Source organism: Schistocerca gregaria, chromosome 9 (genome assembly GCF_023897955.1).
Source record: "Schistocerca gregaria isolate iqSchGreg1 chromosome 9, iqSchGreg1.2, whole genome shotgun sequence".
Classification (NCBI taxonomy): domain Eukaryota; kingdom Metazoa; phylum Arthropoda; class Insecta; order Orthoptera; family Acrididae; genus Schistocerca; species Schistocerca gregaria.
This window is the reverse complement of record NC_064928.1, coordinates 215,855,055-215,869,661: the sequence shown is the minus strand read 5'-3', so window position 1 is coordinate 215,869,661 and position 14,607 is coordinate 215,855,055. Positions and strand designations below refer to the sequence as shown.

The following is a 14,607-nucleotide window of genomic DNA, read 5'->3' as shown; positions in this document are numbered from 1 at the left end:
TGTGCTTGTGTCGTTCGTCTAAGCCTCGCGCCTCGGTAGTGTGTTTACGTTTGGCGGCGTACACCTCAGCTGTAGCGGTTATGAAGCTAAGTACTAACAAACTTATTTGTGCTCTGTAATACAGTTATTAAATTTAATAGTTGCGTGCCGTTTGTAGAGAAATAACGACTTAATAAACTTTTGTAATCGTTCGCTCGCTGTGTTTTTTCTTTTTAGAGTTTTCTGTGCGTAGAAGTCGTTTAGTAAATTTCGTGCTTTAGTTTTCAACTGACGTTTCTTACTGTTTCAAGTGAAATATTTCAGTAAAATTTTCATTCAGTGTTTTAACTTCGCTTAGTGTTCCAGTGGCGGTTTGAATTTTTTGGTTTTAGCTAATAATTTTGTGAAGTTTTGTTGGTACTGGTATTAGCTGCGGTGTAGCAGTATTAACACGAGTAGTTGCTTTCTTAGTAGGCACAGAATTTCGAGACGACTATTGTCAGTTCTTAAATAGTCCTACTGGTGTAACTGAACGTAGCCGGCCGCCGTGGCCGAGCGGTTCTTGCGCTGCAGTACGGAACCGCGGGGCTGCTACGGTCGCAGGTTCGAATCCTGCCTCGGGCATGGGTGTGTGTGATGTCCTTAGGTTAGTTAGGTTTAAGTAGTTCTAAGTTCTAGGGGACTTATGACCTAATATGTTGAGTCCCATAGTGCTCAGAGCCATTTGAACCATTTTTTTAACTGAACGTTGGTAACGTAGACATATAGTTTTCTTTCAGTAACCGTAAAATTTTACCATGAGTGAGAAGTGTGGGCTCTGTCGTAGCTTTGTGAGTAGTGTCTTTCGGTGTGGGATTTGTTAAAAGTACTTTCATTGTGGGGAAGCCAGTGGTCATTTTAGTGAGATCCTCTCATGGGAATGCAGTATCTGTAGTAGAAATAAGTTGAGAGAGGAGCAGGAGCGTAAAATCTGTGCACTGCAGGTGCAGTTACAATGCGCAAAGGAGGAACTAGGGAGGTTGAGTAGGGTGAAGTGTGGTGGGGAATGGGAACTGGCAGTTGGCAAGAAGGCAGCTAGGAAGAGGAGGTATTCAGACAGTTTTCCTTTGCGTACATGCAATAGATGTGACCAACTGTCGAGTTGAGTGGAGAGGACCCTAGCGTGATTGTACATGTAGGGAACATGCAGCAGTCCTCAGCAATTAGGAGGCCTAGGTTAGTTGCAAAGTCTAGCAGAAAAAAAGGTTTTGCTGCTAGGTAGTTCCCACGGTAGAGGTGGGGCCCAGCATTTGCAGGAAATGTTAGGGAGTGAGTACCAGGTCACCAGCATTGTGAAGCCTAGGGCAGGGTTGGCTCAGGTGAGTGACACCAAAGGGGAGTTATGTAATAACTTTACGAAGGAGGATCAGGCAGTGATAGTGGGTGGAGCAGGGAACAGTCTCGATAGGGAAGGGGAATATGATGTAGGTGGTGACCTGGTTAAGATAGCTACTCAAACTGGTGGCACCGATGTGCATTTCGTGCAACTGTTTCGGCGTCATCATCGGCCTCACTTCAGTGTGGCTGTTAGGCGCGTTAATGTGGGGCTGGGGAGGGCACTGATGGCGGAGGGCGTGGGTCACATCTCAGTCGTGCCAGTTGGGTCTATCAGTAGATGGGGTTTCACTAGGCATGGACTGCACTTCAGTAGGTATGGGAAGGGGAGGCTGGCTAAGCTTATAGGTGACAGTGTAGTGGGTGGTGGTGGTGGTGGTGGTGGTGGTGGTGGTGGTGGTGGTGGTGGTGGTGGTGGTGGTGGTGTCACTCATGGAAAAGTTCCTGTAGTAGTTGGTGTTAGACCTGCACCTTTTTTAGATTGAAATCAGCTGATAGGTACACCTGCTTAAAGGAAGTCCCTCTAAGAGCTCACCTTCCGGGGATGTAAAGTTTCCAGGTAGAGAAGCAATTAGCATATTTAATCAAAATATAAGAGGTATTACAGGTAAAGTTAGTGAACTGCTTATAGATGTTGACTCTGAAATTATTGGTATATCAGAGCACCACTTAAACAGTTTGACAATTCAGAGGCTTCCTTTACCAGGCTACAGATTACCCGGCTGTTTCTCGAGGAGTTCCTTGCAGGGTGCGGGAGTGGCTATGTATGTAAAAAAACAGTATTCCATTTGAGACCAAAGACGTATCACAACATGCACTCAACAGATATTTGAATGTTGTGCAGTGGTAGTTGAATTTAGTCAAACTAAACTTCTAGTTGTTGTTGTTTACAGGTCCCCTAACTCAGACTTCAGAGCATTTCTGCTCAAGCTAGAAAGGGTTCTTGATTCACTTTGTAGGAAGTACCAGAAACTATTTATATTTGGTGACTTCAACATAAATTTTGTATATGACTGTGCAAGAAAAGGATGTTGGTAGATCTCCTAAATTCATACGATCTGATCCAAAGTGTGTTTTTTTCAACTAAGGTGCAGGGGAACAGTAGCAAAGCCATAGACAATATTTTCATTCATTCTTGATTACTATATGGGCATTTTGTTAGTTAAAGCGTGAATGGCCTTTCAGACCATGATGCACAAATTTTAACACACAAAGGCTTTTGTACTCAAACCAATGTCATATTTAGTTACAAACTATATAGGAAAGTTAATCCAAGAGCAATAGAGATTTTTAAACCTTGTCAAGGAACAAGAGTGTGTAAAGGAACTGGTTCTCTACGTCAAAAAACTTTTTAAATAATAAAACATGACCTATACAAGGGATCTGATTACACCTGTTAGTAATTAGGTAATTCAGTACAATTATTGTATAGATGCGATAAATCACTTTAACGGGGGCCAAATGAACAATTAAAGTCAACATAATTCCAGTAAACCTGCAAAAGTAAAAACAAATTATATTCTAGGGGACTACATATACATCGCGCATCTGCTAGATGCTGACGAAATACGTAATTTTGATTTGAAGCTGACAGCCAATGAGAAAATAGGTGCAGTATTCAAGCTGTAATAGCGGATACATTATCTGGTAATGTACGTAATTTTACAGTAGCTAATTTTGCTACACAAAAAATAAAATTGTACTCCCTCCAAAAAAAGTTACAAACGAACATTAAAATAAAAGTATAATGAGCAGCAAAATGTGTGAGAAGAATTTTGAAAGAAAATTATTAATTGAACTTTAATTTGGCGGGTTTTCAACACTGTCAACAAGGCGAAATAATGGAAAGAATATTTATTGGGACTAAACAAACTTGAGATATTGTGACAGTATTTTTAAAATAGATAATTTAACTGCAATTGTCTTTAATTTTGAAATGAGAGCGAGCGTAATAATTTTCTTTTAATGTCATAACTGTTGCTGCAGGCAGTGCGATGACGTCAGCGGTGTTCCGCGCGGAAGATGTGTGAAGTGAATCCTGGTTCGTGGCGTGAAGATAATGATGGATCCTCCTGTTTCATTAATATTCCAGTCGACGTCTCCGTTGTAGTCGAATCAGCTGGCAGCACTGGCGCGGCAGTAATAGTTGCAGTGTGTGCGTTGTCGTTACGCGCGCGACGTTTTATTATTGAAAGTTTATTAATCACGCGGTGCGGGTAGGTCGGAATTATGCAATGTCTTTAGTATTTACGATATATATCCGGTTAATGCCAATATTTCGCACAGTTCTTTCACCGTGTTGCCACAGGAAAACAGTCACACGTGTTTCTCACTATAACAGTCCGTTAAACATCACTTCAATTTTCGTCGTCGTCTTTAAGACAGTTTGGACGATATAATAAATGTTTCTTGATCAGATCACAGCACTGTTCTTTTACTTAACTTTTTGGTTTGTACCACTTCCACGCAATTCTAACAGTTAGTGTCTCCACACGACAATGGTGTCTGATTCATGGCTAATATAAAATGTAAAACAGTAGCAAAATGAATGAAAAAACAATGTGACGTATTAACAAATAAAGAATAGTTGAAATAAATAGTACATATGTACTACAAGGTAATGCCCGAAAGAAAAAAAAATATTATCGACTTTCGGGGAAAGCAGTGTCTCTACAAGTGGCAGGATGTTTATAGTTCCGATAATATAAAATGATTTCCATAACACATTTCTCAGGCTCTTTGAGAGTTACTTTCCATTAGAACATTCTAAACGGGGTACTAGCAGTAATGGGCATCCCATGTGGCTGACAAGTGGGATGAGGATATCATGTCGAACAAAGCACGAATTATATCAAAATGTTAGAAGTAGCCACAATCAAACTACAGTAGCCCATTACAAACAGTATTGTAAGGTGCTTAAAAGTGTTATTAGGAAGGCAAAGAGTATGTGGTATGAACATAGAATAGTCAAATCATAGGATAAAATTAAAACCATAGGGTCAGTTGTGAAGGAAGTGTCTGATCAGAAGCACAAGGTCGATGATATAGAGTCAGTTCGCAGTCAAAATATTTCCGTTACTGATAATTCCGATATATGTACAGTATTTAACAATCACTTTCTGAGCATTGCTGGTGAATTAAATAAAATTTTAGTTTCTACACGGAATCATATAACTTTCTTGGCAAATGCTATTTGGAGCTGATGGCTGAAACACTCCTCTGAGATACAGACAACAGGGACATTGAGTCAATGATTAAATCACTGAATACTAAGGACTCTCATGGTTATGATAGAGTGTCTAGCAGAAGATTAAAGTGCTGTGCTGCACATGTTAGCCCTGTATTTAGCCATATTTGTAATTTTTCCTTTAGGAATGGTCAATTCCCTGAGCGATTAAAGTACTCCGTAGTAAATCCGCATTATAAAAAGCAGGAAAGGGCTAATGCAGATGATTTTAGACCTACTTCGAAGCTATCAGTTTTTGCTGAAGTTATTGAAAAGGCTGTGAATGTAAGGATAATTTATCATTTTATATCACACGATTTGCTATCAAATGTACAGTTCGGCTTCAGAAGTCGTTTAACAACTGAAAATGCCATGATCTCTTTTCTCTGTGAGGTACTGGATGGGCTAAACAAAAGGTTTCGAACACTTGGCATATTTTTTGATTTAACTAAGGCATTTGATTGTGTTTATCACCAAATATTGCTCTGGAAGTTGGACCATTACGGAATACGGGGAGTAGCGCACAATTGGTTCACCTCCTACTTTAGTAACAGGCATCAAAAGGTCATTATTCATAATGTTGATAACGGCTGTGATGTGGGATCTGAGTGGGGTACTGTCAAGTGGGGGGTGCCCCAGGGATCAGTGTTGGGGCCACTCATGTTCCTTACACATATAAATGATATGCCTTCTAGTATTATGGGTAAATCTAAAATGTTTCTGTCTGCTGGTGACGGATGTTGTGTGCAACATTGGCTCGGTTTCAAATAGTGCAGTACGTGACCTAAGTTGAGGGCATGCAGAAAATAAACTAACGCTAAATCAGAGTAAGACTCAGCTGTTACAGATTCTAACACACAATTTAACAAAACCTGACATTTTAATTTCACAGAATGAAACTGAACAGTTCAAATTTCTAGGTGTTCAGAGAGATAGTAAACTGCCATGGGAAGCCACCGTTCAGGATCTTCTTCAAAGACTTAATGCTGCCATTTTTACTATTCGAACGGTATCTGAAGTGAATGATCGTTCGAAACGAAAATTAGTCTACTTTGCTTATTTTCATTCAATAATGTCGCATGATATTATATTTTGGGGTAGCTTTTCCCATTCTAAAAGGATACTTTTAGTTCAGAAACGGGCGGTTCGGGCAATAAGTGGTGTAAATTCACGAACTTCTTGTCGACCCCTGTTAGTCTGGGTATTTGACATTGGCCTGTCAATATCTATATTCCTTGCTATCATTTCTTGTTAACAATATTATCTAATTCCCTAGAATAAGCAGCTTTCACTCGGTTAATACTCGGCAGAAATCAAACTTGCATTTGAAACAGACTTCCTTAACTATTGTGCAGAAAGGGGTGTAGTATACTGGTGCATCCAATTTCAATAAGCTGCCACTCAAATTCAAAAATCCTAGCAGTAATCCACGCGCTTTCAAATCGAATCTGAAGAGTTTCCTCATGGGTCACTCCTATTGTGCCGAGGAGTTCCTTGAAAAATTAAGCTGATAGTTTTCTTACACTAATGGACTGACTTTTTTCAGGTTCATGAACATTTATTTTTATCTGTTACTACTTTTATGTTGTAATTTCATGTACTGACACGTTACATGACCTTTGAGATTTGCTCCTCAATTTGGTCCGACGGGAGTTGACGTGTAAATAAATAAAAAAATTACCCTGTCGTTAAGTCAGAAATTTTTATCATTTTTTTTTTTAATTAGAATACTTTGTTAGGTGAGAACGAGAGCATTGCATGCTTTCCGTATAGTCACCTAAGACGTATGCGGTAGTGCTGGAGGTCAGCCGAATATTATTTCACTCTCTTTAAAAATTAAATAACATTCGAAGCTATATTGCTTCTCTGCTCGTCTCTTTTTACGTCTGATCTCTAACTGCTCACATCATTGCAGTTTGTTTGGACCAGCTCTGTATTTTAATATGCATGCCTATACCAGATACTTTGGCGCTTTAGTGTATGTTTTTCACACAAATAGTATTAGAGGCTAAAATTGTTCCTCCAACTGGAAAAGCTTTTGTAAACTCCTTGACTGAAGTGTTCGTCATTAATGCCACGTAAATGGTACTAGGTGTCACACGCGTGAGGGAGGGGGGCGGGTGGGGGGAGGGGGGTGGGGGGGGGGAGGGACGCAGCATGTTAACTTGCGTGGAGAGTCATCGTCAGATACAGGAGTAACTTCAGATGTGCCCCAGTGTAGTATGCAGTGACCCTTGCTGTTCATGTTGTATATCAATGCCCTTTCGGAAAATATTAATAGTAACCTAAGATTTTTTTGCAGATGATGCAGTTGTCTATAATGAAGTACTATCTTAGAAAAGCTACATAAATAACAGGCAGATCATGGTAAGATTTCAAAGAGGTGTAAAGTTTGGCAACTTGCTTTAAAGGTACGGAAGTGTAAAAAAGATCCACTATGTGATAGAGTATCTGGAAACCCCCCAAAACATAAGTCTTTCATATTAGGTACACTGTGCTTCTACCTTCTGCCAGGTACTCCGTATCAACGACCTCAGTAGTCATTAGACATCGCGAGACAGCAGAATGGCGCGCTCCGCGGAAGTAACGAACTTCGAACGCGATCAGGTGACTGGGTGTTACTTGTGTCATACGTCTGTACGTGAGATTTCCACATTCCTAAACATCCCTAGGTCCACTGTTTCCTATGTGATAGTGAAGTGGAAACATGAAGTGACACGTTCTGCACAAAAGCGTACAGGCCGACCTCGTCTGTTGACTGGCAGAGACCGCCGACAGTTGAAGACGTCGAAATGTGTAATAGGCAGACATCTATCCAGACCGTCACACAGGAATTCCAAACTGCATCAGGATCCACCGCAACTGCTATGACAGTAAGGCGGGAGGTGAAAAAACTTGGATTCCAAGGTCGAGCTGCCGGACATCAGGCCGGTAAATGCCAAACGACATGGGGTGAAGACCGTAAACATTAGACGATTGAACTGTGGAAAAACGTTGTATGGAGTGACGAATCATGGCACACAATGTGTCGATCCGATGGAAAGGTTTGGGTATGGCGAATGCCCGATGAACGTCATCTGCCACTGTGCGTAGTGCCAACAGTAAAATTCGGAGGCGGCGGTGTTGTGGTGTGGTCGTGGTGAGGGTTTGCACCCCTTGTTTTGCGTGGCACTACAATGATGTTTTAAGCACCTTGTTGGCTTTCCACTATTGAAGAGCGATTCAAGGAGTGGCGACTGCACCTTTCAGCACGATAACACACCTGTTCATAATGCACGGTCTGAGGCGGAGTGGTTACACGACAATAACATCCCTGTAATGGACTGGCCTGCACAGAGTCCTGACCTTAATCTTATACAACAGCTTTGGGATGTTTTGGAGCGCCGACTTCGTGAAAGGCCTTACTAACCGACATCGATACCTTTCCTCAGTGCAGAACTCCTTGAAGAATGGGCTGCCATTCCCCAAGAAACCTACCGGCACCTGATTGAACGATGCCTACGAGAGTGGAGGCTGTCATCAAAGCTAAGTGTGGGCAAACACCATATTGAATTCCATCATTACCGACGGAAGGCGACTTTAACTTGTAAGTCATTTTCTGCCAGGTGTCCGGATACTTTTGATCACATAGTGTAGTGTCTTATGACGATATTATGAATGAGGCACTGTTGAAATCTGTCAACTCATACAAATACGTATGTGTAACACTTTGTAGGAATATGACATGGAGTGACCACATAATCTCAGTCGGTTTATCGGTAAAATACTGGGGAAGAGCAATCAGTCTAGAAAGGAGACTGGTAAAAAATCAGTTGTGCCCCCTGTTATAGAATAGTGCATAAGGACTAACGGGGGATATTGAGCATGTACAGAGGACATCACGAATGGCCACAAGTTTGTTTGATCCGTGGGAGAATGTCACAGAGATACTGAAGAAAACTGAATTGGCTGACTCTTTAAGATACACGTAAACTATCCCGACATAATTCATTAATAAACTTTCAAGAACTGGAAATGATTTTAAATGATCACTCTAGGAATATACTAGAATCCTCCACGTATCGCTCACATAGGTACCGTGAGAATTAGATTAGAGTAATTACTGCTCACATTTTCAAATAATCTGTCTCCCGCGCTTTATATGTGAATGGAATTGGAAGAAACTCTAATAATTGGTACAATGGGACGTACCCTCTGAGATGCTCCTCACGATGGTTTTCAGAGCATAGATGTAGATGCACAATAATTCCTTATCCGTAGCAGCTTGCGCACAATATTTTAGTGTGCGACACGTTAAATTTGCTTACGAAAAATTGTGTCTTTAATGTTGAATGGCCAAACAAACTGCCCGTGTGGAAATCTTGAATGGAAACCTAACCACACAGGTAAACGATAATAATCCTGCCTGTTCTCCATCACTAAAAAGAAATAACGTTATTCCCGTTAAACAGTTGTATGTAGTTTTCTCGCGATACTGAAGTAATTATTCTATCGTAACCGGGAAGAAATTGACACAAAAACATTAAAACATTTATGACAACCAGTATTATAATCAACAAGACGCTACAAATTAGTTACCAAGATATTATTACTCCTTGAAAACCCAACCATACGGAATGAGGGGAGTAGTTTGTTTTGTTGACCACGAAGTAAAAAATTATTGCTGTTCCTGCCCTATGGTTGTCAGGTTTTAAAATATACACGCGCAAGCGCGTGCGCGAGCGCACACACACACACACACACACACACACACACACACACACACACACACACACACACACACACACACTACATTAATTATGCTCGTAAGGCAAAAATTTCGCAACAAGCTTTTGCGTTAGTATGAAGAGAATAACATGAAAAGCACCAATCCACTCTTTCACCCAAAAACGAATCAGTCATGGAAAGCCCCTAACATTGTCCGACAAACATACCAAAAACCGAAAAATACGGAAGAATGTAATCGTATTTTAAAGTCCATGGTAACAAGATCAGGATAAGTCATTACCCAAGCTCCAGTTTGACAAACAATGCACGTTCGTGTATTCCGCCAAAACAAAACAGCGAACGTGATTGGATCCCGTATGTTATCAGCCGATTGGCTAACACCAACGTCATCTAAATCCCAGCATTCAACGTTCGTTGCCAGCATCAGCATACTTCGCCGCCGCTGCCATAAGTAAAATTTAGCCTTGGGAACTAACAGTGTTAGCCGGGAGTAAAACTTGACGATACACTGCATTCACCGGTGTATCAAACATTTCCGTAAGTTATTTATCCTTTTCACAATTAAATGTTACTTTTGTATAAGTAGTTTATCTAAGAGCCTGTATACATTGAGGTGACAAGTCATAGGACAGTGATATGCACATAGAAAGAAGTTGATGGTATCGCGTATACAAAGTATACAAGGGCAGTGCGTTTGCGGAACTGTCATTTGTACTCTGGTAAGTGAAAATGAGCGTATGGCATCGTAGGCCGGGAGTCCCATTCAGGGAAGTTCAGCAGCGAAGTGCAAGTCTTATTTCATTCGACGCCACAACGGGTGACTTGATGAGGATGAAATGATGACGACAACACAACATCCAGTCCAACCCGGCCGGGAAGCCGGCCGCTGTGGCCGAACGGTTCTAGGCGCTTCAGTCTGGAACCGCGCGACCGCTACGGTGGCAGGTTCGAATCTTCTCTCAGTCATGGATGTGTCTGATGTCCTTAGGTTGGTTAGTTTTAAATAGTTCTAAGTTCTAGGGGCCTGATGACCCCCGATGTTAAGTCCTATAGTGCTCAGAGCTATTTGAACCAACCGGCCGGGAATGGAACCCGGGTTCGCTTGCACGGGAGGCAAGCACGTTACTACACAGCTACGCAGGCTGACTGAACTCGGGTGATCGTTCTGGAAAGGTTCCAGACGTGATTGTGGCAGCACGATCGTAATTAAGACTTTTAACGCGGAATGGTCGTTGGAGCTAGACGCATAGGGCATTCATTTCGAAATCGTTAAGGAATTCAATATTTTGAAATCCACGGTTTCAAGAGTGTACCGAGAATACCTAATTGCAGGCATTGCCTCTCATCACGGACAACGCAGTGGCCGACGTCATTCATTGAACTATCGGGAGCTGCGGCGTTTGCATATGTCAGTAATACGAGACTGAATTAGCAGCAGAAATCAATGTAGGACGTATGACGAACGTATCCATTTGGATAGTGCGGCAAAATTTGGCCTTTATGGTGTATGGCAGCAGAAGACCCACGTTGTCAACTCCACAGACTTGTGGTGACTCCATGATGGTGTGTGCTGTGTCTACGTGGAATCGACCGGCCCCTCTGGTCCAACGGAACGGATCATTGAGTGGAAGTGGTTACGGTCGGCTACTTAGACGCCAGTTGCAGCCATTCATGTGACTTCGTTTCCAATCAACAATTAAATTTTTATGGACGACAAAAAGCCATGTCAGGACACCCAGTACAGTTCGAACGAGTGATTTGGCCTCCAATATCACCCGATGTGAATCGCATCGAACATTTGTGGGACATAATGGAGAGGTGAGTTCGAGCACAAAATCCTGCATCGGTAAGCCCTTTGCAATTATGGACGGCTATAGAGTAAGCATGGTTCAGTATCTCTGCAGGTAACTTCCATTCACTTGTTGAGTCGTTGCCACATCGAGTTGCTGGACTACGCCAGGCAAAAGGAGCTCCGACACGATCTTAGAGGGTATTCCATGGCTTTTCTCACCTCAGTATATAAACATAATGTCAGTATGCAGCAAAAGCAGAATATGGAAAAGGGGCGTCCACGAAATACAGGGTGAGTCACCTAACGTTACCGCTGGATATATTTCGTAAACCATATCAAATACTGACGAACCGATTCCACAGACCGAACGTGAGGAGAGGGCTAGTGTAATTGTTTAACACAAACCATTAAAAAAATACACGGAAGTATGTTTTTTAACACAAACCTACGTCTTTTTTTAATGGAACCACGTTAGTTTTGTTAGCACATCTGAACATATAAACAAATACGTAATCAGTGCCGTCTGTTGCATTGTAAAATGTTAATTACATCCGGAGATATTGTAACCTAAAGTTGACGCTTGAGTACCACCCCTCCGCTGTTCGATCGTGTGTATTGGAGAGCACCGAATTACGTAGGGATCCAAAGGGAACGTGATGGACCTAAGGTACAGAAGAGACTGGAGGAGCACATTACGTCCTCATGCTAACACCTTTTTATTGGTCTTTTTCACTGACGCACATGTACATTACCATGACGTGGAGGACGCATAAATTGGCCAACCCTTTCTCCTGATCTTACACCACTGGACTTCTTTCTCTGGGGTACGTTAAAGGAGAATGTGAACCGTGATGTGCCTACAACCCCTGAGGATACGAAACAACGTATTGTGGCAGCCTGCGGCGACATTACACCAGATGTACTGCGGCGTGTACGACATTCATTACGCCAGAGATTGCAATTGTGTGCAGCAAATGATGGCCACCACATTGGACATCTATTGGCCTGACATGTCGGGACACACTCTATTCCACTTCGTAATTGAAAACGGAAACCACGTGTGTACGTGTACCTCACCCCTCATTGTAATGTACATGTGCGTCAGCGAAAAAGACCAATAAAAAGGTGTTAGCATGTGGATGTAATGTGCTGTTCCAGTCTCTTCTGTACGTAAGGTCCATCACCGTTCCCTTTGGATCCCTGCGTAATTCGGTGCTCTCAAGCGTCAACTTTAGGTTACAATATCTCCGGATGTAATTAACATTTTACAATGCAACAAACGGCACTGATTACGTATTTGTTTATATGTTCAGTTGTGCTAACAGAACTAACGGGGTTCCATTTAAAAAGACGTTGGTTGTGTTAAAAACATAGTTCGGTGCATTTTTTTATGGTTTGTATTAACCAATTACACCTGCCCCTCTCCTCACGTTCGGTCTGTGGAATCGCTTTGTCAGTATTTGATGTGGTTTACGAAATATATCCAGCGGTAATGTTAGGTGACTCACCCTGTATGATGAACTCTTCTGTTAATGGCAAGAGGTAACAGCTTTTTCTTGGCTACCACATAATATCCTGAAACTTCCTGGCAGATTAAAACTGTGTGGCGGACCGAGACTCGAACTCGGAACCTTTGTCTTTCGCGGGCAAGTGCTCTACCAACTGAGCTACCCAAGCACGACTCACGCCCCGTCCTCACAGCTTTACTTCTGCCAGTACCTCGTCTCCTACCTTCCAAACTTTACAGAAGCTCTCCTGCGAAACTTGCAGAACTTTACTCTTGAAAGAAAGGATATTGCGGAGACATGGTTTAGCCACAGCCTGGGTGATGTTTCCAGAATGAGATTTTCACTCTGCAGCGGAGTGTACGCTGATATGAAACTTCCTGGCACATTAAAACTGTGTGCCGGGCCGAGGCTCAAACTCGGGATCTTTGCCTTTCGCGGGCAAGTGCTCTACCAACTGAGTTATCTCATTCAGGAAACATCCCCCAGGCTGTGGCTAAGCCATGTCCCCGCAATATCTTTTCTTTCAGGACTGCTAGTTCTGCAAGTTTCGCAGGAGAGCTTCTGTAAAGTTTGGAAGGTAGGAGACGAGGTACTGGCAGAAGCAAAGCTATGAGGACGGGGCGTGAGTCGTGCTTGGGTAACTCAGTTGATCGGTCAGAGGGCTACCTGCCCTCTGTAATAAAAAAAACTGAGTTAATGGATCAACAACGAACTGAAACGGGTATCTTTCGACGTCCACCCGGAGCAGATACAACGAACGAAAACGAACAAAATGAGATTAAATAATTTTTTTAAAAAATGTTGGTAGAGCACTTGCCCGCGAAAGGTCCCGAGTTCGAGTCTCGGTCCGGCACACAGTTTTAATCTGCCAGGAAGTTTCATATTAGCGCACACTCCGCAACAGAGTGAAAATCTCATTTTGGAAACATAATATCGTTTCTGTGGCTACCACCAACTTGACATGGAGACATCTACTGTATACCGCAAACAAGCGCAGCACACGAATACCACCTAGTGAAATTTAGATATACACGCATTCTGGAAACTGAATACGCATCTACGAGCTGTACTCACCTGCCCAGATTCTCTTGAGACCCATGCAATGCGCCGCTGTCAGGATCCACGTGGGTGCCAGTATACTGCCCGAGCAGTCCCAGACTCTCCCCTCCTCCTTCCCCATGAAGTAGATGGCGAACGGATACTGGCTGACGTGGGTCACGAATCCTCCAAACACTCTGTTTCCAAGACGGCCGTTGTCTTCCTTCACGGAGCGCCACTGCTCGATGGCTTCTCTCCCCATCCGCAGTTCCTCTGGCGTATTCAGGCCGCACCCTGTCATCGCGACGACAGAGCTCCACACGACAATCTGAAGCACAAACGCCATACGTGCAATACGCAACTGCTTTGTCCGGCGTCTGTTTGCAAATTTCGCTGTCGGCCCACCAGCGACAATGTAGAAAAAATTTGCTGCCCCGTCCTTCAACAGACACCTATCTATCCAGACTGTCACACGTCAATTGCATTCAGTGTCTCGCTGAAATTTTACGATCGGCGCGCTTTCCTACAAGAAGATTCTCCTACACAGTTTTATCGCACTCCCATTCACAAACGACTAACATACTGCCGACGAAAGCTTACACAAAATTTTGTACACTCTGGAGGAACCAACACGTTATTCATTGTTTACTGTCTCTAGATCAACATACGATGTCAGCTTTACATTTGACAGAGTATCATCTCTGAAATCGATGCATAATTAACTCTGATGCCATCAATATGTAGGAATATCTATGGAGTGAGCATAGCTTACACCCATAGAGCAGAAATATCTCTGGAGTGAGCATTGCGTCCTGCGCACGTTGTCAACATTAAACTGGAATTGTCACGTGATCTCGGGACGACGTCGATTGTTTAACGCACGTCACGTCTTGTCACATAACATCAAAACATTCTACAATAACCTTCGAATTGAGGCATTCGCACAGGTCGTCAACGGAACG

General features: G+C 42.6%; 1 protein-coding gene across 1 annotated transcript in view; it reads right to left on the bottom strand.

Annotated features, from left to right (window-relative positions):
• Positions 1-13,946, bottom strand: part of LOC126291520 (trypsin 3A1-like) — a 36,759-nt gene extending 22,813 nt beyond the window's left edge. Inside the window, exon 1 of the mRNA XM_049985023.1 lies at positions 13,682-13,946. Within this exon, the coding sequence (XP_049840980.1) occupies positions 13,682-13,946 (265 nt within the window). The remainder of the gene's footprint in view (positions 1-13,681) is intronic.
• Positions 13,947-14,607: the final 661 nt, after the last annotated feature.